At 36.0% G+C, this 24,012-nt stretch overlaps 2 protein-coding genes across 6 annotated transcripts in view; both read right to left on the reverse strand.

Moving 5' to 3' along the window:
• Positions 1 to 4,293: 4,293 nt before the first annotated feature.
• alp3 (alkaline phosphatase 3) lies at positions 4,294 to 17,477 on the reverse strand. The gene is made up of 11 exons (XM_039660284.2): positions 17,340 to 17,477; positions 15,635 to 15,751; positions 14,564 to 14,679; positions 13,355 to 13,529; positions 11,267 to 11,439; positions 11,019 to 11,159; positions 9,547 to 9,616; positions 9,142 to 9,276; positions 8,039 to 8,230; positions 5,988 to 6,104; positions 4,294 to 4,790 (listed from the first exon to the last, which is right to left on the reverse strand). Exons 1-11 carry the CDS (start codon positions 17,398 to 17,400, stop codon positions 4,480 to 4,482), a joined length of 1,608 nt encoding a protein of 535 aa, XP_039516218.2. The 5' UTR covers positions 17,401 to 17,477; the 3' UTR covers positions 4,294 to 4,479.
• Positions 17,478 to 18,409: 932 nt separating this feature from the next.
• The window catches only part of eif4g1b (eukaryotic translation initiation factor 4 gamma, 1b), a 72,816-nt gene continuing 67,213 nt past the window's right edge, over positions 18,410 to 24,012 (reverse strand). For all 5 annotated transcript variants that reach the window (XM_039660282.2, XM_039660281.2, XM_039660279.2 and 2 more), the window contains 5 exons: positions 23,263 to 23,361; positions 23,016 to 23,153; positions 20,799 to 20,880; positions 20,113 to 20,253; positions 18,410 to 19,902 (listed from right to left, as the gene is read on the reverse strand). In XM_039660282.2, coding sequence (XP_039516216.2) covers positions 19,721 to 19,902; positions 20,113 to 20,253; positions 20,799 to 20,880; positions 23,016 to 23,153; positions 23,263 to 23,361 — 642 coding nt within the window. In that variant the 3' untranslated portion in view covers positions 18,410 to 19,720. The remainder of the gene's footprint in view (positions 19,903 to 20,112; positions 20,254 to 20,798; positions 20,881 to 23,015; positions 23,154 to 23,262; positions 23,362 to 24,012) is intronic.

The raw sequence follows: 24,012 nt of genomic DNA on the forward strand, positions 1-24,012 counted from the left end.
CATGCGGAAACGAGCTTTATAAACGAGCCACCGGGTGCGCAACGAGCTCTGATTGGACAGATCCAGTTCTGACCCCGCCCACAACGCTTGAGATGTACCGTGAGGTGCTTCAGAACTAAACAAGTGTAGCTATGTGTGTGTGTGTAGCCTACTTGAATATTGTTTCCGCACAAAAATGTCTTCATAATCGTAAAAAACGTAAAAAACACAATTGCTAAATGTAAAAAAAAAACTACGTTATTAAACTGAAAATGTCTCCAGAAATTAGGCTGAATGTCAATTAAAATAAATTAAAGTAAAACCTCCTTCAAGACATCATGCATGCATAGATAGATAGATAGATAGATAGATAGATAGATAGATAGATAGATAGATAGATAGATAGATAGATAGATAGATAGATAGATAGATAGATAGATAGATAGATAGATAGATAGATAGATAGATAGATAGATAGATAGATAGATAGAATAAATATAGGCCTATTTTCTATAATCTGACCAACCAAAACCTCATTAAAGGGACGTAAATAAAAAAATCCTAAGTTCTATTAGTCCATCATTTTTCCTCATTAGATGTCTAATAAAAGCAAAACAAAAAAGCTGCAAAAGTCTCTATTCATATTTACACTATAAATCTGTGTGTGAGTCACATTTTGCTCTCAAGTCAGCAAGTTTAACCTCAATCCAACACACACACACACACACACACACACACAATTTCTCTCTCACCCACACAAACACATCTCTCTTTCTCTCTCTCTCTCTCTCCCTCACACACACACACACACACACACACACACACACACACACCGGAGGAAAGTGTAATACGTCTCTTATCATCTTCATCTTGAAGACTCTGGTCTCTGGAGTGATCACTGATGCACGGCTTGTTTACAGCGTGTGTTCATCTCTTCTTTTGATATGATGTGTGTGTCCTGAGTGGATTGAGCCTCACCGCAGTGTTTCTGCAGGCGTATACACACACATACACACACTTCCCTCAGAGGTGTTGATGCTGGAGGAGATCTTTCATATAGCGCTGATTAAAACGATGTTTATCATATTTTACTTTTATGTAGGCCTAGATGATAGCCTACTGGAACATTGAAAAAAAAAACAAGATGTTTAATGTTTTTTTGTTTTGTTTTTTTTGCGCTGGTTTGCATCTTGATTAAATTTATTTTTGTTTTTTTTAAATTGTAAATCAGGTCAGGCCTGATAATGCTAAATGGTCAATTTAGACAAGCAACAAACCATGTAAACAAGACATTTCAGCTTCATTTTCCAGCAGGTCAATAAAAAGTGGCCTACAGAGGGTTATTAGTTTACCTAAATTATTATTATTATTATATTTTTTTAATACGAGTAAGTGTTTGTTAGTATCTGACGTCATCGTGACGTCAGTCAGGTAAAGTTTGGCTGTAAGTCCGACACGGAGAAGAAACCAATCCAGAAATCTGAGAGCTGAAGACCAGGCCGGTGACAGAGGGAAAGTTTCTCAGTTACACACACACACACACACACACACACACACACACACACACACACACACACACTCGTGTGTCTGAGAGGACGGTAACAGAATGAACTTTCACGTGTAGTGGACGCGTCACCGAGGACGCTTTCAGGAGGTATTAGGCCAGAAAAGCTCAAAGACTGGACAAACAAAAACACCACGACACACCGAAATCAGAAGAAATGGGAACACTTTACATTAGTGGGCTAAATGCGATCGCTAAATCTACGTATTTCCTTTAGACGAGCTTTTCTGAAGATGTAAATCAGCATCTGACGGGTCACGTGAGCCATGTAGGCTACTGTATATAAAGTAGTACAAATAGCCTACAGCAGAGAAAATCTGCCGCAACATGTTCCCTCTGTAGACCAGTACCATTTCAATGATTACAGGCTTTTATTCTCTTTGATACTTTCTGCGTGTTCTCTCTCTCTCTGCAGTGCAACAGTGTGCTGTGTTACAGCGCCCCCTGTAGGTCAGCTCAGTCTCTGCATGCAGCTCAATGCCACAGAGAGAATAGAGTTAGCAAAGCTGTCTAATAAGCATCATGTTAACTGCAATGGAACTTACACCTATTTTAAACACTAGACTAATAAGCATAAAAATACACAGCACACACAAATATTGTGTAAAAATAGTCACAATTTCACTGAGTCCATCAGATTCACTACAAAGAACAGAAGGTAGCTAATGTCAGATTTGGCTATATTATGCAAGTTCGCAAACACGTGCACAAGTACAAGCACGCAGTTTCGCTGTATAGTAACTGTAACGATTAACGAAGGAGCCTACAAGGCAATAAAGCTTTTTTTTTTTCAAATGCGACATGAAAATCGATGCTGCGTATTCTTTTCATTTCTACCTCCATCACACAGGCCTACTACTGTTAATTATTTGCACTAACCATCTGCATCATAAATGCACCATACATTTATGATGCAGCGCTCTTCTTATGCATTTATATTTATAATTTATTGCCATCTGCATAAACACCGCAGGAGAGTATGCATGTGATGTCGTCTATTTAGGCAGTTCACTACCTAGTTAGCACAGTTATGTAAAGGTTGAGGCAAAACGTCCTTTAAAATAACTTTAATGGAACGTTCTTGTTTGATGACGTTGAGAGCAAACGTTCGGAGAACCACGTGTTTTGGAACGTTCATTCGTGTAATGTTATTATGAACGTTTTAAACAACGCTCCGGTAACGTTTTATAAACATTGCACATGTTTGAGCATATTTGTTAGCTGGGAAAAGAGATGTTTTCTGCCTCAGGAAAACCATGAGGGTGTGTATGTGTATGTGTATGTGTGTGTGTGTTTCTGGAAAGCAGCGCTTCATCTGCTGTTGTTTCTCTCTTAACAAATGCGTGCAAATGCACCGTAACACTTTTAACCAAGACAGACACACTCAGTCTCAGGTTTGATGAGAAGTACAGCAGATGTTCTCCTAACTGTTACATTAATGACTCACGGTCTGCTAAAAATAACCAGTCTTTGGCTGTGATTTATTATTTATAAGCGTGTGTGTGTGTGTGTGTGTGTGTGATAATGACATCAAATCTTAATTATCCACACCGATCAGAGAGACTCTACCTGAGATGACGTCATCAAATGTGTTCATCAAAAACACTCAAGTTCCGATTCAACATAAATCAATAAAATGCTCTCTGATTATTCATTTAATGATTCGTCAGTGCAAAAGCCAACAAACTTAGCCTAGAGGTGGAGAAATAATATTAAAGCCACAATATGTATTTTTTCTGCTTTAAAAATAGCAAAAATAACTGTATCTATGTTATATATTTCTATTAGATGTGTACTTACATAATCCCGACAGTTTCCACCAACTTTCAAATACGGAGAAATTTATAGTTTAATTCGAAGGATCAACCAAGTCCCATCCTATTTATCCCTCACTCAAAATTCTGTTTAATTCAGGAATACATAACTTTTAATAATACATACATCCCAACTAACAAAAACATGTTTCTAAGAATATTTTTTGAACATTGAAAATGTCAACATTCCATTTTAGAATTTTGCAAACATGATAATAATGATATTTCTGAATGCATTCTGAAAAATTGAACATTTTAAAAAAATGTATGTCCAATATTAATGATGTTTTAGTTCTAATGTTTTGAAAGCATTTTAAAGAATCTGTAAACTTTACTGGAATAACGTTTCTTTGTAACTTTGCCAGAATGTTTGAAGAACCTTCCCTGTCAGCTAGGATGCGTTATTAATATCTTTAATGATTAAATACAACATTTTATTTATTAAATTTAAAGTCAGAATAGAGCAAAACTCCTGATTAGCTAATAACACTTAACATCAAAATTACGTTTTTTAGCTTTTAGTACAAAGGTCAAATATGGACAAACTCAAACATTGAGTTAAAAATTGAAATGTAACCCAATGGCTGGGTTTGCCCATATTTGACCCAAAATTGGGTTAAAACAACACAGCATTTTTTAGAGTGTATGAATATGTTCGCCTTAAGGTTATGAATACGCTGGTGTGCTCTAAAACAATGACAAAACTCACATTTATGAGATTTCAGCATTCAAAACTTACGCTAAAAGGGATCAGGAATTTTTATGACATCACAGACTTCAGCTTCTCATCTTCCAATCAAATGCTCTCTAGAATCTAAAGCTCCGCCTCCTATGCTATGAACACCAGCGTGGAGCAATACGTATTGGCTGTTTAAAAAAAGGGGGAGGAGCCATTTAATATTTAATAGCTAATCAACACACGCATCAAACAAAGTGGGTGTTTAAAAGAGTGTTTTGAATGTTTTATTTCCAATCATCTAACAAGGTATGGAAGCAAAATAAAGCTCAAAACTCACCAGTGCATAAGAAAAACAGGTGTTTCCGTGTAGTGTTTTGCCTTACGGGTTTATTTCACATTCTGTAATTATGATTGCTGGGTGAGTATCTGCTGCTGTGTCTCTCTCAGTGCAGTAACACACTCATTAACACGCTCAGGATCACCGTCGTCATGGCGCAGAGGGGCGTGTCGGGGGCGGAGCTTCCCGGGTCGGTGGATGTTTTGGGAATCCCCTCAGGCACAGCGGTCACAGCGCAGTGTTGCTGATTGGCCCCGACGCAGGCCGCGTAAGCCATGGCGTGAGCGATGTAGTTCTGCTCATAAACGCCCTGGAAGAGATGAGCCATGGGGCCGCGGGCCAACAGCGCCACATCCTCCCCGCCGTGGGTCTCAGTGTCCAGCGGGACGGCCGACTGCTGAACGTAATCCTTATCGGCTGAGAGAAAGAACCAGAATAAATTCTAGGGCTGGGACAAATTTCACAATTCGATTCGATTTCAATTCACAAGCTTGAAATTCGATTTCGATTCGATTCAATATTGATTATTTTGGATATCAGTTACAATAAATGGCCATTTTTCTCAAGGAAATCAAATCTCTTAACTAATGCTGTAAACTATGGGAGTCTAGTTGGGCTTCATTAGCCTAATATGAAGCTAATAATGAACTGTTTTGTAGCTATACAAACACTTAAATTACACTTTTATTCATTTTTATAATAAGAAGATTATATGAAATATAAACATTTAAATGGTGGCTGTCATAAAAATTTGATTTATTCAAATATGCATTAAATATTGAAGAACGTTAAAATTATAATGCATATGTAATATGGTGTATATATTTAGCAAAATGCTCCTCTCTGGAGTTATTTTTTCTAGCTGACTAACGAGTTTATGTGGGTTTTCTGAGGTAAATATGACGACACATTGATTACAAGCTGTTTAACTGACGTCTTTCCACGGTTGAAACGCTGATTGAGCGAATCAATGTGACATGATACGGATTTCGATGAGTTGAACTCTATCTTTAACACACTTTCAGATGCTCATTCATGTTTAACTGGTATTATTAAGCCAGAAGAGAGATCAGCGCTGCTGCTTCTCCAGAGCGATCTCACGCCACAGCGCCAAAACCTTATATGTTTTTGAGTTTCTAAAGAAAATGGACGTAATTTGAAAATTGAGACTTTGTTTCATATCAATAGTAACAAAGGACAAAGATTATTGCGATTTTTTTAGATGCGCGCAGCCGCGATACAATATCCCATTCATTCAAATGAAACAGGATGACTAATCGATTCTTGAGATTTAAGAATCGATATCGGTTCGTAAAAATGAGAATCGATTAATATCGAGAAATCGATATTTATTACCCAGCCCTAATAAATACTCACACAACAGCAGTGTTTTCAGCACGCTAAGATCAATTCACATTCATATTAATTTGTATAGTGTTTTTCACAATACACATCACTTCAAAGCCACATTACAATTTAGATCAAAGGAAACTGTCTTGTTATTTTTTTCAGAAATCTACAGTTAGCGATTTTTAAAAAATAAATTTAACTATGTAATACAGAAATAATGACCTCATTGAAGTAATGAACACTTGTTTGTGCTGATTTTCTTACCGGTGTCGACACCGCGGAGGTCCGGACGCTTGTTGTTGACGATTTTGTGTCCGGGTCCGTTTCCGTACATTAGAGTCGTGTAGGGTAAAAAGTCTGAGGCAAAGATTGGGGATTTACCTAAGAAACAACAGATGATTGACAAGTGAGGATAACTGGAACCACACCAGGCCGCGTCAAATTCGTTTTTTCGTTTCGTTTTTATTTATTTAATATGGACATAACAATAACATTGGACGAACCCGATGCATTGTTTAAAGTGTAATAGCACATGTGCTAATTTTCAACACCGGTCCATAGGGGCTTTTAGTACAGATAAAAACACATTATTAAACAAAACAAAAATCAATTAGACATGGGAACAACTTTGACCCGATTTCAGCCACTGTTTAAGGTCTCTGGTAAAGATATTAACATTCTTCTGCAGTTTGAGTCCAATTGGGAGAGAATTCGCGCCTACGGGTTATATAGTTATACTCTTGAACACTTTGAATCCATTCGCGTGTCAAGAGCGAAACTGAGAGTGAATTATGTCATATATGCAGGACAGTGTGTGAAGTTACATATATTTTAGCAACTGTGTGAAAGTGAACAGCACATACACGTCACATGACTAAACGTTTTTCAGTCCCTCCAGGATTTCACGATTTTTTTTTTTGTGATTTTTGTGATCAAAATGACTGATTTTGTGGTGGTAATTTCCAAAAATTTGTGAAAAAATTAGCGATTTATATATAACATTTACCATAATAGTATTCAGTCCTTCCAGAAAAACGCGGAGTATTTTTTGTGATTGTTGCGGGCAAAAATTGATTGATTATGCGGCCCGTTTTCTTTAAAAATGCGAGGGAATATGCGGGATATTTATGCAATTTTATGCGATGAAATTGCAGGAATTTGCAAAAATTGAGGGAACTTGATGAAAAATAGTGATTCCCCTAACATCCTGTTAATGTAAGAGTCATTTCTTATTACTTCCTTTGATAAGCAAGCATACTACATCATAGAAAGTGCTGTGAATATTTAATTTCTCATCTTGTTTTATTTCAGACTGTAACGAGTGTAAATAAAATGTGGCCCCTTTAAGAGCTCTCTGCAGTGTTATATGTGCGCCTCGAACACCCCATGTCTGTTTGATGCTACTTCTTTTATCTTATGTTGTTTATTAAGTAACGATGTGACGGTAGAACGTGTGACAGACAGTTATACGAGTTCGATTTGTGAGATGTCAATCGCCTCCGTGAGTCTGTCTGGCGTCGCGTAATTGCGTCACTTCATAACGTTCCCATGGAAACGGGGAAATGGCTGCTCTTGTGTGAAGCAAACGCAACATTTTTCAACTTTCTGCTAAGATACATATGACTTTTTTTTTTTGAACTATGTTTTTATTGAACTTTTCTTACACAGAAAAAAAAGAAAAGGATAAAAGAAAAAAAAAAGAAAAGAAAAAGAATCAATAAAAAACTAAAAACAAAAAAAACAAAAAAAAAAAACCCACAAGCCCTTGACAGCACTTCAAAAAATACACCGCACACCAGTACACTCTCCGCATTATTCATAAATTAACATATATCAAGTCTATTTATTTCCAGCAGATTTTTAATTAATGCCCACTTCTGTTGAAAAATGTCAGATTTAAACTGCAAATCCGCAGTCATCTTCTCAAATATGTATATCTGTTTCATGTGACTTTTTTTGCAACGAAAATGCGAGGATTATGAAATTATGCAAACCCCGCATATTTTGCACGGAAATCGTCAATTTATGCGGTGAAAGTGCGGCGTATTTGAAAAAATGCGGCCCTCGCATAAATATGCGGACTTTGGTTGATTTTGCATTGAATTCAGCGATCGCATAATCGCGTTTTTCTGGAGGGACTGGTTTTTAAATGCCTCTGTTTTGACAGTCCACACAAGTTTCAAATTTATCCACTTTGGAGAGCGTTTTCGTTAATAAAAACGCCGTGTCAGTGTGGACAGGGAGAAAACGGAGAGGAAAAGATAACCGTATTGATGTGGACAAGGCCTCAGATGCGCACACGAACAGAAACATACCCAGAATGCTGTTCCCTCTGAACGGGTAGCCGTTAAAGGTAAACGCGTGGGAGTGGTCGGCCGTGACGACTGTTAAAGTCTCCTCCTCATTGGTCAGCTCCAGTCCGCGAGCTACAGCCTCATCGAGAGCCACCGCCTCATGCAGAGCCATGGAGGCGCGACTGTCGTGGTGTCCCTGATCAATACGGCCACCTGTGGAACCACACGAAGACCAAACCCGACTGATCAATGACAAATTACAGGGATTACAACTGGGGCCAGTTGCTCAAAAAGTTTCCTACTTTTATTTTGAACACCCCATTTTTAAGATTTGATTAAAATCCATTCAGATTATTTTACTTGCTGGATAAGGATGGATATGGATGGATGAATGAATATGGATGCATAGATGAATATGCATGGATGGATGGATGGATGAATATGGATAGATGGATGAATATGCATGGATGGACGTGGAAGATCGATAAAAATGGATGGGTGGATATGGATTGAGGGTGGATGGATGTGAAAGGATGGATGGATAAATATGGATGTATGAATATGGAAGGATGAATATGGATATGGATGGATGGATGAATATGTATGGATGGATGGATGTGGAAGGATGGATGGATAGATGAATATGGATGGATGGATGAATGCATGAATATGGTTGGATGGATGAATATGGATGGATGGATGGATGGATGGATGAATATGGATGGATGAATGCATGAATATGGATGGATGGATGAATGCATGAATATGGATGGATGGATGAATATGGATGGATGAATATGGTTGGATGGATGAATATGTATGTATGGATGTGGATGGATGGATGAATATGGATGGATGGATGAATATGGATGGATGAATATGGTTGGATGGATGAATATGTATGTATGGATGTGGATGGATGGATGAATATGGATGGATGGATGAATATGGATGGATGAATATGGTTGGATGGATGAATATGTATGTATGGATGTGGATGGATGGATGAATATGGATGGATGGATATATGAATATGGTTGGATGGATGAATATGGATGATTGGTTTGTTTTGCTTTCACTGATTGGTTCTCGTTTGATGGATTGGTTGTTTGTCAGTTAATGACCTTCTACCAGCAGGAAGAATCCGTTGGGATTTTTCTTCAGGATCTGAATGGCTTTCTCTGTGGTCTCCGAGATGGAGGGATCCATGCTGGGGTCTCTCTCCACATCAAACCTCAGATCACCAGGCTCAAACAGGGCTAGAGAGACAGAGAGGGGACTTTTATTAATCATTTATATTTTTGATGGATCTTAAGACCTTGAAATTCTCGGCAACATGAACCCTTTACCGTTAGGGTTAATTTAATTTAAATAAAGCTATAATCAAATAAACAAAGCACAAAAAAGCTATAATAATTTCAAATATTTGTATCTATAATAGTGTATAAATAATACTAAATAATCTCAGTTCCTTGGGTTCAGAAACTCATGAAACTCATGTGTCTGTGGTCTGAATGAAGGACTCGTACCCATCAGATAATCTGTCTTTTCAGGATCCACGGCGTCAAAGTCTCTTTTATTCCACACGTATCTCGCAACCTGCACAAACATGCCAAGGCAAAGTCGCATTAAAGGCCATCTTTGAAATGCCTCTCTCTCTAAATGGGGAAACATTACATTCTCCAAAGCTGTTTACCAAGTCTGACAAAACCGTCTAGAGCCAGACTGATATTATCGGCCGATATTAGGCATTTTCCAAACTATCGGTATCTGCAGTTATAATGGCCGATAAATGAATATTTCAAAAATAAAATAAAAACGGACGAAACACGCTTGAACCATGTCATGAGTGTTGGAGTTGTATAGTTTGTCCACCAGAGGGCACTCTACACCGTTCCTGTCGGCAACACTCGTTGAGTTGGTTACGAGACATACATTGCTTGAATAACAATTAAAAGATCATCTCCATCAGTTCTCTTAACTCAAATAATCATGACAAAATTTGTGACTATCACGTCCAGTTTTGCTGAGAGTGAAGTGTAATTAGCTAGTAATAGTTACGTTACGTTGTTACAGTGTAGTTGACTGCCTGTCCTTTTAACTTTTGACAATGTGACTGAAGTATTTCTTTAATAGCGCGTGACCGTTACAGCAATGAGACGCATCATCTCTCCTCGGCCTGTTATATTGAAAATGTATGTTTTACAATTTGCAGTATGACGTTATCCATTGCTAAATTATGGCTAATCATAGACTAGCTAACCACAAAGCTAGCTAATTCCACTACCATCAATCTGTTCTGACAATAAAAGAAACAAGTTTCTTTCTAAAATGCATTATCATGTTATTTTAGTTAAAACACATAAATAACTACAAATAACTAATGTTAGGGAAATCTGTTAATGTTTTGTTGCGCGTTTCTAAAAAAAAAAAAAAAAAAAAAAAAAATATCGGCCGATATATCGGATTTTAAAACCCAAAAATATTTGTATCGTATCGGCCTTCAAAATGCTTTATCGGTCGGGCTCTACTACCGTCTCATAAATATTGTTTCTAAATGCTCAAATCATGCCAAAAACTGTCCTTTTCAGGCTGGCGATTGGCTCTTTTATTTGGAAGAGCTTGGCGATTTTTGGCGATTGGCTCTTTTATTGGCGATTGGCTCTTTTATTTAGAAGGCAGGACTTATTCCCCAATTGGCGATTGGCTCTTTTATTTAGAAGGCGGGACTTATTCCCCAATTGGCGATTGGCTCTTTTATTTAGAAGGCGGGACTTATTCCCCAATTGGCGATTGGCTCTTTTATTTAGAAGGCAGGACTTATTCCCCAATTGGCGATTGGCTCTTTTATTTAGAAGGCGGGACTTATTCCCCCATATTGCGCATTGCACTTCTAAAATCCATCCAATCAAGTCCTCCCTTCTGAGTTTCTCACTTGCTAAATGTAAGATATTTCACAAAATGAAGTCAAATGTGTTGTGAACGCTCTCTCTCTCTTTACCTTTCCCTCCTTCATGCTCAGCCACTCATCGATGAGGCTTCTGTTGTCGTTTCTCTGTCCCTGTGCGCTCAGGTCTTCGGGATACTCCGGGTCGGGAAACCCTTTAGGCGTCATGTACTTCCGACCTCCTCCGATGATCACCTGCACACACAGACATCGGTTTACTCATATTAATTACTCATACTTATATATGGATGGATGGCTGAATTAATATGAATGGATGATATGGCTGAATGGATCAGACTCACATCTATATCAGTGTTTTTGAGCATCTGTGAGGCGATGTCCACACACCCTTCGGTGACGGCAGAAGACGGCAGGTCGGCGTCGCTGTACCAGGTTCTGCTAGCGCTGTGAGCGTATGAGGCAGCAGGAGTGGCGTGCTGAACACGGGTGGTCGTCACTATACCCACAGACTTCCCTTAACACACACACACACACCGCTCAGATCAGATTTAAGGCTCGTTCACACCAAGGACGACAACTATATTGGTAAATATAGCTGCAAGCAGCAATTAATGGGCCAAACACACAAAAAACACATGATGAGTTACGCAAACATGGCTTGGAGCTTCAGGTTGACATTTGTAGATTTTTTTAGGCAAAATGGCTGAGAAAACAAATACAATCACCACTAATATGATTGAATTGCTATGTTTTGGTGCCGCTGTTTGTGTGGTCAGTGTGAAGTGACAATGATTCATACAAAGTGTCAATACGCCAAGCAGAGTTAGAATCGCCTTAGTTTGTTGGCGAGTTATTCAAAAACGGTTTGGTCAGTCAAATAAAGCTTCAAATCTTTTTGCCAGCATGATCTGAAGACGATCTGTGCCAATTTTGGTAAAAGTCGGACAAACGGTCTAGGAGGTGTTTGAAAAAGTAGGTTTTCAAAGAAATTCAAAATGGCGGACAGTGATTTTGTCAAAATACGCCAACATTTACATCACTGTTCTCTTCATGACTCAAACAATCTATTAAGTTTCATTAGAATAGGCAAAATTAATCAAATGTTATTAGCATTTTGGGTAACACTTTATTTTACAGTGTCATTGTTACATATGTTACATGTAAATTTGAAAAATCTCGTCGTTTTACTGCACATCATTAGTTCTGTTCATTTACAGCAGCATTCGGGCGTAAACACTGTAAAGAATTGCTAATATTTGAAAAAAAAATTAATAAAAATGGCATGCATAAATAAATCGCGGAAATGTTTCGTCTCTAAATGAGTTAGAGCCCGAAAATACGCATGTTACTCATCTCGTATGGATTGAAGAAATGTTTTATTTTCACAACAAAAATAACTCTTAATGTGCGAACATTTCTTCATTTTTTTAAATTATATATATATATTTTCTTATTTGGGGAAATTTTTGTGCAATTTCAAGGTTCTTATTAATTAATTAAACGATGCACTTTATTCGTCATACATTCATCCGGTTCTGCATGGTTACAACAGACTAAAAAAGGCTGAAATAATAATACATTTTAAATGTTCTCATACCCAAAGCGAGCGCTAGAGTCAATTAAAATGAAATATTAAATATTGTCTAAATTATTAGTCTCAAATTAGAGCGCATGATCCCAGTGATTTCTTTGTTGCAAACGCCACTAATGATCTGATATGTAGATTATTAGAGCATTGTGTAACACAACGTCCTTCATGAAAACCAGCCAACGATGAATGACGTTTATTTTTAATATCTGGAATTATTCAGTGTGATCATGAATGAAATGACAAAGAAGATAAATGAATTAATTTATCAGAGTAGATTTAATGGATGATTGATGAGCTTGACAGTTGAAGCATTTTCAGATAGAAATACACACTTCTGCTGCAGAACACACACTATATACACAACAGAAACACTCGCTCTGCTGATAATAATGTTATGATAATGTATGATAAGATTAAGTTAATATTTGCTTTTTATTGCGCTTTATATAATAGAAATGGTTTAAAAACAGCTTCACTGTGATAAACAGGAAAATAACATATTATGATGCAAACTTGATCAAATATGAGAGACTCAAATGCTGCTGTTTTCATTTTGGGGTTTTGTACATTTTTGTGATTCAATTGTTAGTTTTACATCAACTCACAAACATTAGTTTGGGAAATAATACACAAACACACACTCAAACACAGACAGACAGACACACACACACACACACACACACGTTCTGTGTTTATGGTCTTAATAAAACCTGAAGATAATATGTGGAAGGAAAGAAGATAAGCTCACCGCTGTAAACACTCCGATAAACTTTGAGGTAAACAGAAACCTGTGTGTTTGCGTGACAGTTTGCTATTCTAAGAGTGTGTGTTGCTGTACCTGCGTCTTTAGCCCATTTGAGGATAGACGTGACTTCGTTGCCCTTCTGCGAGCGACACACACCGTTACGAGCGGCTGCGCTCACGCCGAGTGTGTTCAGGTTAGCTTTCACTCCACACAGATAGGCTGTAGCCGTCGCTGCACTGTCAGGAATCTGGAAATCCACTGAATAAACCTACAAACACACACTTGCAGAGTTACTAAAACTATATAAAAAACATTGTTACAATCCAAACATTGAAAAAAATTATGAAATATTACAAAATATCTGTTAGATAAACTTAAACTAAACGAAAATGCAGCTATGGCACTGAACTGAAAGCTAATAAAAATAAAGTATCAAAAAAAAAAATAAAATGACAATTTCATTGATTTATTTGACAATTTCCAGCTGATTCAAAATATAATACAAATTCTAATGGTTTATAAATAACACTAAAATGATCATTTCCTAAAACAAACTAGTAAAACATTTTTTTAATTGAAATTAAGCTGAAATATAACAGAGAAATTGAAGTATTACATGAAGTAAACAAAATGCTGCCTTGAACTGAAATAAGTTAAAGCACTAAAATTATTAACTGAAAATAAACAAACAAAAGCAAATAAAATTACTTAAACATTTATTCAAAATATGAATAAAAAAATAATACTAAAATGAGTAAATTTTTTGTAAAAGAATAGCTGGAATAAAATAAAATAATCATTTGACAAAATATGTCAACAATTTTTTTTATTAGTTTAAATTAAAGCACTAATTACAAACTAAACACTTGTAAAAATAACTTAAAATTCTATAAAAACGGAAATAGTAAAAACTATAATAGTATATAAATAATACTGAAACAACATTTGTTTGAAGACAGTATTACCTCAGCAATTAATTTTATTTTGCTTTTCGAAAATGTAATTTTTGCATATTTAAAGTATGCGAATAAGGAAGCTTTTGTAATTAATTTGTTAATTTTATTAGTCAAAATTCACATTCCAAAGTGTAAGTTTGCCCCTTTTCTTAGTAGTCCTTAAAGAATTAGAAATTACTTTTCAATTATTGAATCTAGTACTAGTGGAAAAGCTATTAAGAGTGTTCATGAGTACCGTTTTCAAACGCTTTGATTGATACAAACGTCTTACATTTATGTGAATGTTTATTTTTTGTGTTCTCCCTGGCTCCAAAATTTATAATAATAGTTCTTTAAAAAGTGTTACCTTAGCAAGACCCACATACGGAAAGGTGTCCATGTTCATGACGGTCTCCTCTCCCGAGCGATTCTGTAACTGGCCCTTTAAGATACGGGCCGCAGTGATGGTGGTCACACCCATTCCTGCTTAAAACACACACTCCATCAGATCCATAGGCCACTCACACACCCTCACACCATTTTTATTTATTTTGCTTCTATTTAAAATTTAGAAATACACTATTAAGTGTTCATTTTATCTATGTGCGTCTGTTGATTTCAATTACAATACATTTCTTTAAAAAGGTTTTCCTCCACTTCAGCAGCAGTTATATATGCAAATACTTACAGATTTATTCCTAGCAATATTCTAAAGGTTTTTACTGAGGGGTTTGTTCATATTACATTCGCCTGATAAATATTTAACATTTCATTCCTTAAAAACGTGCTAAAAATGCTTTTCCCCCTTTTATCTGTTGAGAACTATGAATACATGAATTATAATAGTATATAAATAATATTTATAAATAATATTATATTATATATAAATAATATAAAATAATTGTTAACTAAAAGTATAAAAACATGTTTTGTTATTTGAAAAAAAGATGAAAAACTTATTCTAAACAAAAATCTGAAATGTTGCTAACTGAAATCAGCTTAACTTAAAAGACTAAAACTACTAATGGGAAATAAATGAAAAATGTACTAAAACTGACAGAAAAATAAAATAACTAAAAATCCTTATCTATTCTATGATGTTTTTACAAAAACATTTTAAAAATATATGAATACAAATAATACTAAAATATAATTAACCTAGAGCATTAAAACATAGATTTTTCTAATTCATGGAGTGCTAAAAATATCCCAAATCCCCTTTGTAAAAACTTTTAACTTTAATATATCAACATATATTATACATTACCACATATTTCTGCTCTGGAAAGGTATGCAAATTTATTTAAATAAAGCATTGTTTGCATGGTTAATATTTGAGAAAACTTTGTCGTAATGAACTGCGATTGATAAATTGAGAAGTATGATGAGATTTAATCACCTGTATGTGTCTTGAGTTTTTAATAAAGCCTCTGCTTACCGTCTCCCAGAAACAGTATGGTGTTTTTGGCCACATTAGTGTTGATTTTCCTGGCCAGAGCCGAATGCAGTGTGTTCTGAGCCTGACTCCTCCAGAACTCTGGGTTCTCCTCTTCAACTGAGAGAAAAACACATTAGTTAACACAGTTTTGTGGAAGAAACATAAAAACACATTTGCCCAAATAAACTCTCTCTTGTATAAAGGTTCTTCAGCGGTTCTCTGGTTTCACCAAGAGTCTTGTTCTCCTTCTTCAGTTGCTTTTTGGATTTTGGGAGATTACGAAGTTCTTGAGGTTCTTCAGATCAGTGTTTTGGTTCGGTTAAAGCACCTGATATACGCTTACAAAAGGTGCCATGACTGAAACACAAAGGGTTTGTTTGTTTTGCTGGGAGGTTTTAACACAAAATTGGGTTAAATATTGACAAAACCAAATGTTGGGTTAAAAACGTAATTTCAAATTTTAACTTTCAAATGTAATTTTTTTTAATTGCATTTTTTAACCTAATATTTGGGTTAATCCTAATATTTAATACTTGGCCTAATATTTAATCTTTGTGTCACACACACACACACACACACACACACACACACACACCACATGCGTGTCTTTTACACGTGTTAGCAGTGTTGTGTTCACTTGCAGAGATGAAGATAATTTCCCCCAGACAGCAGAGATCAAATGGACAAAAACTTGCTTCTCCTCAGATGTTCCTTGTGGGAAAGCGAGTGTGTGAATCAAAGGCAGCAGATGTTGAAGACACCCTTCAGAAACACTCGTGATGCTTTCATGTGGAGTGGACCCATCACACACACACACACACACGCTCTCCAACTGGAGATGCTTACACAACTACTAGTCTCTTTCTTGCACTCTGTCAGAATATTATGATCATAAAGCAGCTTCAGTATGACCATACACTATTAAAAACTCCAATCATAATGTTATTGTGTGTTGGTCCCACAAAAATACATTTGATATATGCGAAGTTTAAAAGAAAAATATTAACTTGAAATAAAAATCTTTTGGGTTACACCAGCCTAATTATATATTTAAGTGCTATCAGACCCCAGATAATAACACTTAATTTTGTAATAGAATAATATATATGTATATATATATATATATATATATTTTTTTTTTTAACAAATATAATTTTACTCTGTTTATTAATGTTTTTACTCAACATTTGTGTAGTTTTTGGAGGACTTATGATTTTTTTTATTTATTTCTATAAATAAATAAATAAATAAATATTTATTTAAATAAATTTTTTTCAAAAAAACAGCATTTTATGTTAAATAAACTTATGTTAAAAAAAGACCCAGATTTCTAACTTTCATTCCTGAGGATACCATGGATAATTTTACAAGGTTGAATGTAAGATTTTTGCCCAATTTTTGGAAAAAACAGGTTAAAATTTGTAATAAGTCACTTTAAGTAACTACATGTACTTATCCTAGGATTAGGATTTGGTCGAGGATTAGTTGCATGTAATTATGCATAATTTACTGTTATTACTATGATGAGTACATGCACTGAAAAATCCTGTAAATTACTGTGGCTTTTGATCACTTTAATGCATCCCTGCTGAATAAAATCATTTGGTATTCAAAACATAAAGTCTGTACAGAAAACATGTCCAAAAACCACGGATTAAAAAGAGAGACGAATGCTAATGAAGAGTGTGTGAGACGAGCGAAGTACCTGATCCAGAGGTCACGGCGGCCAGAGCCAGCAGAAGACAGAGGACACACACACCGAACATGACGAGACCACAGCTGGACGATCAGAGGAAACCTACACACACTGCATTAAGTTCAGAACGTGACCTCTGACCCCTCGTGACGCAAACGCCATCTCCTCCAATCAGCTCATGAATGGAGACTGATACACACACTCATGAGTGACTGTAAAGGTGAAGTGCGTGATTAATCCGGAAGACCCTTCACCGTTTAGGGTTTGATGATTATTAGTGACTGATATGAAGATATTTATGAGCATTTATGAAACAACGGCCATAAATGGAGATAAACACCAACAGACGAGTCGTTCACTTATATAACGCTGATAACACACACACACAAGGTATGATCAAAGTATGAACTGCACAGACTTGATGTCTTCAGGCTTTCTAAAACAAGAAATATCAAACGCAGCCTTTTAAAAGATCAAATCAAAGATAGAAATTCCATTATGGGATCATTTTATGGAAATCTGTTTCATATCATATTTTATGAATTAAACAGCTCATAAATATAGTTTATCACAACAAACCAAACTTAACGCTGAAACTTTTGGCTGTCTAGCGGTTAAAAAAACAAAACTGCATTTCAGACGATGAATAATGTTCTTATCTAGCGAAACGATCGCTCATTTAAAAAATTAACTAACAAAGTTTAAGTTTTATAAGCTCAAATGCTCGCCTTGCTCTGTTCTGTGATGCACGTTCGTGACTCTCCTGTTCGAACTGGTTCATCAAAACGAACGAATCTTTTTTCGAGTCGACTCAATGGGTCCTAAATAAGACCCTTATTCATCATAAAAACCTTCATTTCTTTTCGACTGAAGAAAGAAAGACATGGACATCTTTGATGACATGGGGGTGAGTAAATTATCAGCAAAAGTTTTTTTTTACTCTATAAGACACGAATGAGGCACGAGCAAAACTCATCTGTATGAAATAATCTCAGATTTTTGATATAATAATGCAGATTTTTTTCCAAAAACATGATAACGAACATGCGATAACCCTCAAGAAAAGGAACATCAACACATTTTTGTCCTTTTTTTCCATTGCAATGTTCTTTATTATCTTTTCCAGTTTCAAATGTGAAAAGAGGCATTAATTTCTCTCAATTAAATACTTAAAGCAAAAAAAAGCAAAAAAAAAAGCAAAAAAAGAAGAAATATTTACATAATTTCATTAAACTATAATCAATAACTAGAGGAGGATAATTGTACAAGCCGGGTGGTTAAACCGCAAAAGAAAAAAAATTAAATACATGAAAAAAAAAAAGCCAAAAATTAATACATGGCATTAAAGTTAGCATTTTTCTTGAAAAACAAAACAAAAAAAACCATCAAAACCAAAAAGAAAACATGTATTTACAAGGCGCTCCTGAAATGCATCCCCACTCCAAGGAGCTGAAAGGCATGTAGTTTTCGTACTCTCATTCTCTCTCTCTCTTTTTTTTTTTTTAGTTTTCTCCTCTTAAACACTTTTAAAGAGTTTATTTCTATATATATTTTCAAGTCGTAATAGTGATTCATATTGTAAAGTCCACCACAGGTGCGAAGAGCACATCCACACGAGCTCCTCGACACCCTAGAGTCTCTGCCTTCCTCAAATTATTATCATCATTTTTTTCTGTTTTTAAGTTTGAATGATTTCTCCATTAAGCGTGTAAGGGAACCGTACGTCAGGTCAGGCCAGCAGAAGCGTCTCGATGGCCAACAGCAGCAGCAAAAAGGTCAAAGTTTAATGTTTCATCGCCCAGAGCTGCAAAGAAACAACTGAAAACCGCAGCTCTGAAACAGGTGATGCAATTTGCATTTTTAATTCGATTTTCTGTCATAAAAAACATAGAAAAAGAGCTCAAATCACTCCACTAGAACTAAACAAAATCCCAAATTGAGGGAAAAAACCCCCGAACCAATCCTCCTCCGTCACAGCAACACGCACACGATCAGCCGGTCCACGCAAAACTAGATCACAAATATAAAGGGATTCAAAACGGAAAATAGAACTCTGAGCAGCGTTCTGTCACCAGGAAGTGACATCATAAACAAACGATTCAATGAAGTGATGTCATCAAAGTCCGTCTCCATGGCAGCAGGAGCGAGAAACGGGAAAGTAGCAATTCTAACGGCTAAAACTGCAGCGAGCAGATAAGGCTTGTCATCCTCTAATACTTTTCTTTATCGCTTTATTTCGTTTCAGTTCAACGGCATTTTTCTTGCGCAAACGAGAAGACAAAAAAAAAAAAAAAAAGTTGAAAATCTCCCAAATGTTTTTTTTCCTCAAATATATTTTATGTTTTTTTTTTCTCCATCAATCCATCTCTGTAGTGGGTGTGGCCAAAGACCTAGCTGTTGTCTGATTCGTCCTCGGCTTCACGAAGCCAGGTAAAGAAGGCGGTGACGGATTTGAGGGCGACGCCCTTTCCTTGCTGTTCGGCGGGATCTTTGCTCGACTCCCACCTGTAAAATCCCTCCTCTTTTATGACATCCTCGTCATACAACACGTCAAAGAACATCCGCAGCAGATCTGCAAGAGAGAGAGGCCGGTGTCACTGATAAACCAGGAGAAGCGTTGGATATACGACTGCTTTATGGCATTTGGGGTGGAACGGATCGCAGTTGATTCACGGATTTTTTCCGCTGATAAAAAAAAAAGATCCGATCCGTGGCTCAAAAAGCTTAAATGACCTGAATCGTGAACTCTGTGATCCGTTTCACCACTAACTGACACACTTACTTGGCGGTTGCTCCATTTGTACCATCAGACCCTGTAAGGCGTAGAGCGCCTGCAGCTCTTTCTGCTCATCTTTAATGTAGCGCTGCAGCAGCTTGGCCCTCTGGGTAATTTCCTTAGCGTCAACTTTATATGGATTCTCACCTTGACAATGACATGATGAAAACAAAATTAAACCCAACGTGACATGATTCATCAGTGATTTTAGTATAAAGAAAAATAGTTGGTGAAAATCAACAATCATAAGCAAATTTTGGAGATTATATTATTGGTCTGCCTGCATTGACGTCATCACATGAGAACTGAGCTGGACGATGACATCATTGTTTTTTCCAGAGCGGCCATATATATATATACAAAAATAAATTAAAAAATAAAAATAAAATAAAATTTTTACAACAAAAATGAACCATCATTGAACTTAAGCTGGACTGAGATACTTTTTCTTCCAGAAACAAACTTTGTTGCATTATTTTCCTGTTATGTTGAAACAATCTGTATTGTAAAAAGCGCTTTATAAATAAAGGTGATTTGACTGAGATAGTGGAAACTTGGCTTATTGTACATAATTAAATCCTGATGTATAAAATTAACATTATTTATTTCCCATTGAATATTCAGCTTCACATTATGTAAATGAAACATGCTTTGAGTGTTATTTTGAAAGGAGAGGGAAAAAAGTGACTTACAGATGATGGCAGACTGGCAGACTGCGGTCATCATCGCTCGGACGAACATGTTAGATGCTGTTTGCTGCTCGTCCAGATTAGCCTGCACAGAGGGACAGGTCAAAGGTCATCGAGTGACAAACACAGCTGCAAAAGCTGAACAGAACAGCGATAATTCATCTCTAACTGAGTTGTGCCATCATACTTGCAGCTGTAAAATACTGCTTAAAAAGGTACATGGAGATGGGAAAAATATGAGTTGGAAGAAAAATAAGTATTTTGTATTTGCTTGCAAATTGAACGCAAAAGTTTCTCGGAAGAACGCAAAAGTTTCTCTGAAGAACGCAAAAGTTTCTCGTAAGAACGCAAAAGTTTCTCGCAAGAACGCAAAAGTTTCTCTGAAGAACGCAAAAGTTTCTCTGAAGAACGCAAAAGTTTCTCGGAAGAACGCAAAAGTTTCTCGGAAGAACGAAAAAGTTTCTCGTAAGAACTCAAAAGTTTCGTAAAAACGCAAAAGTTTCTTGTAAGAACGCAAAAGTTTCGTAAAAACGCAAAAGTTTCTCTGAAAAATGCAAAAGTTTCGTAAAAACGCAAAAGTTTCGAAAAAAACACAAAAGTTTCTCTGAAGAACGCAAAAGTTTCGTAAAAACGCAAAAGTTTCTCTGAAGAACGCAAAAGTTTCGTAAAAACGCAAAAGTTTCTCTGAAGAACGCAAAAGTTTTGTAAAAACGCAAAAGTTTCTCTGAAGAACGCAAAAGTTTCTCTGAAGAACGCAAAAGTTTCTCGTAAGAGCTCAAAAGTTTAGAAAAAAACGCAAAAGTTTCTTGTAAGAACGCAAAAGTTTCGTAAAAACGCAAAAGTTTCTCTGAAAAACGCAAAAGTTTCATAAAAACGCAAAAGTTTAGAAAAAAACGCAAAAGTTTCTCTGAAGAACGCAAAAGTTTCGAAAAAACGCAAAAGTTTCTCTGAAGAACGCAAAAGTTTTGTAAAAACGCAAAAGTTTCTGTGAAGAACGCAAAAGTTTCGTAAAAACGCAAAAGTTTCTCTGAAGAACGCAAACGTTTTTTTGTAAGAACGCAAAAGTTTCTCGTAAGAACGCAAAAGTTTCTCTGAAGAACGCAAACGTTTCTCGTAAGAACGCAAAAGTTTCTCTGAAGAACGCAAAAGTTTCTCTGAAGAACGCAAAAGTTTTGTAAAAACGCAAAAGTTTCTCGTAAGAACGCAAAAGTTTCTCTGAAGAACGCAAACGTTTCTCGTAAGAACGCAAAAGTTTCTCTGAAGAACGCAAAAGTTTCTCTGAAGAACGCAAAAGTTTCGTAAAAACGCAAAAGTTTCTCTGAAGAACGCAAACGTTTTTTTTATAAGAACGCAAAAGTTTCTCGTAAGAACGCAAAAGTTTCTCTGAAGAACGCAAACGTTTCTCGTAAGAACGCAAAAGTTTCTCTGAAGAACGCAAACGTTTCTCGGAAGAGCGTAAAAGTTTCTCGGTAGAGCACAAAAGTTTCTCAGAAGAGCGTAAAAGTTTGTCAGAAAAGCGTAATTGTTTCTCAAAAGAGCACAAACGTTTCTTGGAAGAGCACAAAAGTTTCTCAGAAGAGCGCAAAAGTTTCTCGGAAAAAAAGTTTCTCGGAAGTGTGGTAAAGTTTCCTGGAAAAGCGTAAAAGTTTCTCGTAAAAACGCAAAAGTTTCTCAGAAAAATGCAAAAGTTTCTCAGAAGAGCGAAAAAGCGCTGAAATATGATTTTTCTGATTTGATTTTTTCCACCATCCGTGCCCTTAGGGGATGTGACCTCTGCAGTAAATCTGGGAACACTTTATTTTGATAGTCCACTTTGGACATTCTACTATCTATATGTAACTTTGCAGCTACATGTCAACTAACTCTCATTACAGTATTAGTAGAGTGCCTGATTAATTTCGGATAATAATTCTTTATTTTGTTGGACATTCTACTGACTAGAAGTAACTTGGCAACTACAAATCAACTTATTCTACTAACCCGAACCCCTAACCATAACCTACCAGTCTACTACCCTCTACTAATACTGTAATGAGAGTTAGTTGACGTGTAGACTGCAAAGTTACTTATCGTTAGTAGAATGTCTAAAGTGGAATATCGAAATAAAATATTACCGTAAATTTCTTTAACTCGCCCTTTTAGCGTTTAAGACTGAATGTTATTTTCACAGAGGCAGATTCACTAGCACTGAATCCAGAACACACACACACACACACCTACCTCCACCCAGTCAAAGATCCTCTGGTTGTCTGCTTTCTCCTGCAGGAGTCGCTCCAGTTCTCTGATGATGTCTTCTGGGCTCAGAGATGATTTACTACTCTTCCGGTCACACTCCTCACCCAGAGTGAACTCCACTCCCTACACACACACACAGATTATATAGGGTATTAATAATCATATAGTTTATGTTTATACGAGATGCGTAACTATAATTCCTGATCGCTACATTTGCGGTCAATTACTTCACCTTTTCGGTGACAAACTTGTTGACGTCCTCGTCTTCAGGCAGGAGGTCTTTCCAGCTGAGTCCCGCATCTCTCCACATCGCTCCCACTTTCTTATGACTCTAAAACAGGAAACAGTTCCCAACAGACACTTTCAGGACTTGATTCAGAACACAATCACTTCCTATTCCCTATATACACTGTGTCAACCATGTAATTCGAGATGTATTCCCTGACTATATCACTCTATTGTACCCACAATGCACTTAAAGTGTACAGCAGGTATTTAAGTGATAGTGAGAAAGAAATTTAGGAGATGTGCAAGTTTCAGGTAGGACTGCATGATTAACAAAAATAATAATAATAAAATTGTGATTTTTTCAGACAAAATTGTGATTGAAATTTAAAAAGCAATTAATAAATGTGGCCAATTTGGACCAAAATGTGTATGGATTGTATATTAGTATGACTATAAAATAACCATACTAATAATAATAATATAATACATTAATAAATAAAATGTAAAAATAATATATATATTATTTTTATTATAATTATTAATAAACATAAATGGTAAACAAAACAAGAAATATTGCTAATGTAATATTTAACTTTAAAATAAAATAACAATATTTTACAGTACAACTGTAAAATTACAAAACTAATATTAATGTCGGTTTTAATTCATTTTCTTTAATTTTATAAGAAAAATGCAGAGAAGCTGCTCTTTTGTCGACAACGATATTCATTATTTTTATTATGATTATTCTTGA

The sequence above is a fragment of the Pimephales promelas genome, chromosome 16, assembly GCF_988280905.1.
Source record: "Pimephales promelas chromosome 16, fPimPro1.hap1.1, whole genome shotgun sequence".
Classification (NCBI taxonomy): domain Eukaryota; kingdom Metazoa; phylum Chordata; class Actinopteri; order Cypriniformes; family Leuciscidae; genus Pimephales; species Pimephales promelas.

What these genes read in the sequence shown, in the direction of transcription:
- alp3 (XM_039660284.2), bottom strand. Translation starts at nt 17,400, where the DNA reads ATGTTCGGTGTGTGTGTCCTCTGTCTTCTGCTGGCTCTGGCCGCCGTG. An exon ending in TCAAAAACACTGATATAGAT is followed by an intron (nt 11,160 to 11,266) that starts GTGAGTCTGATC and finishes CTGTGTGTGCAG; the next exon opens with GTGATCATCGGAGGAGGTCG. An exon ending in AAAGACAGATTATCTGATGG is followed by an intron (nt 9,277 to 9,546) that starts GTACGAGTCCTT and finishes CTGTCTCTCTAG; the next exon opens with CCCTGTTTGAGCCTGGTGAT.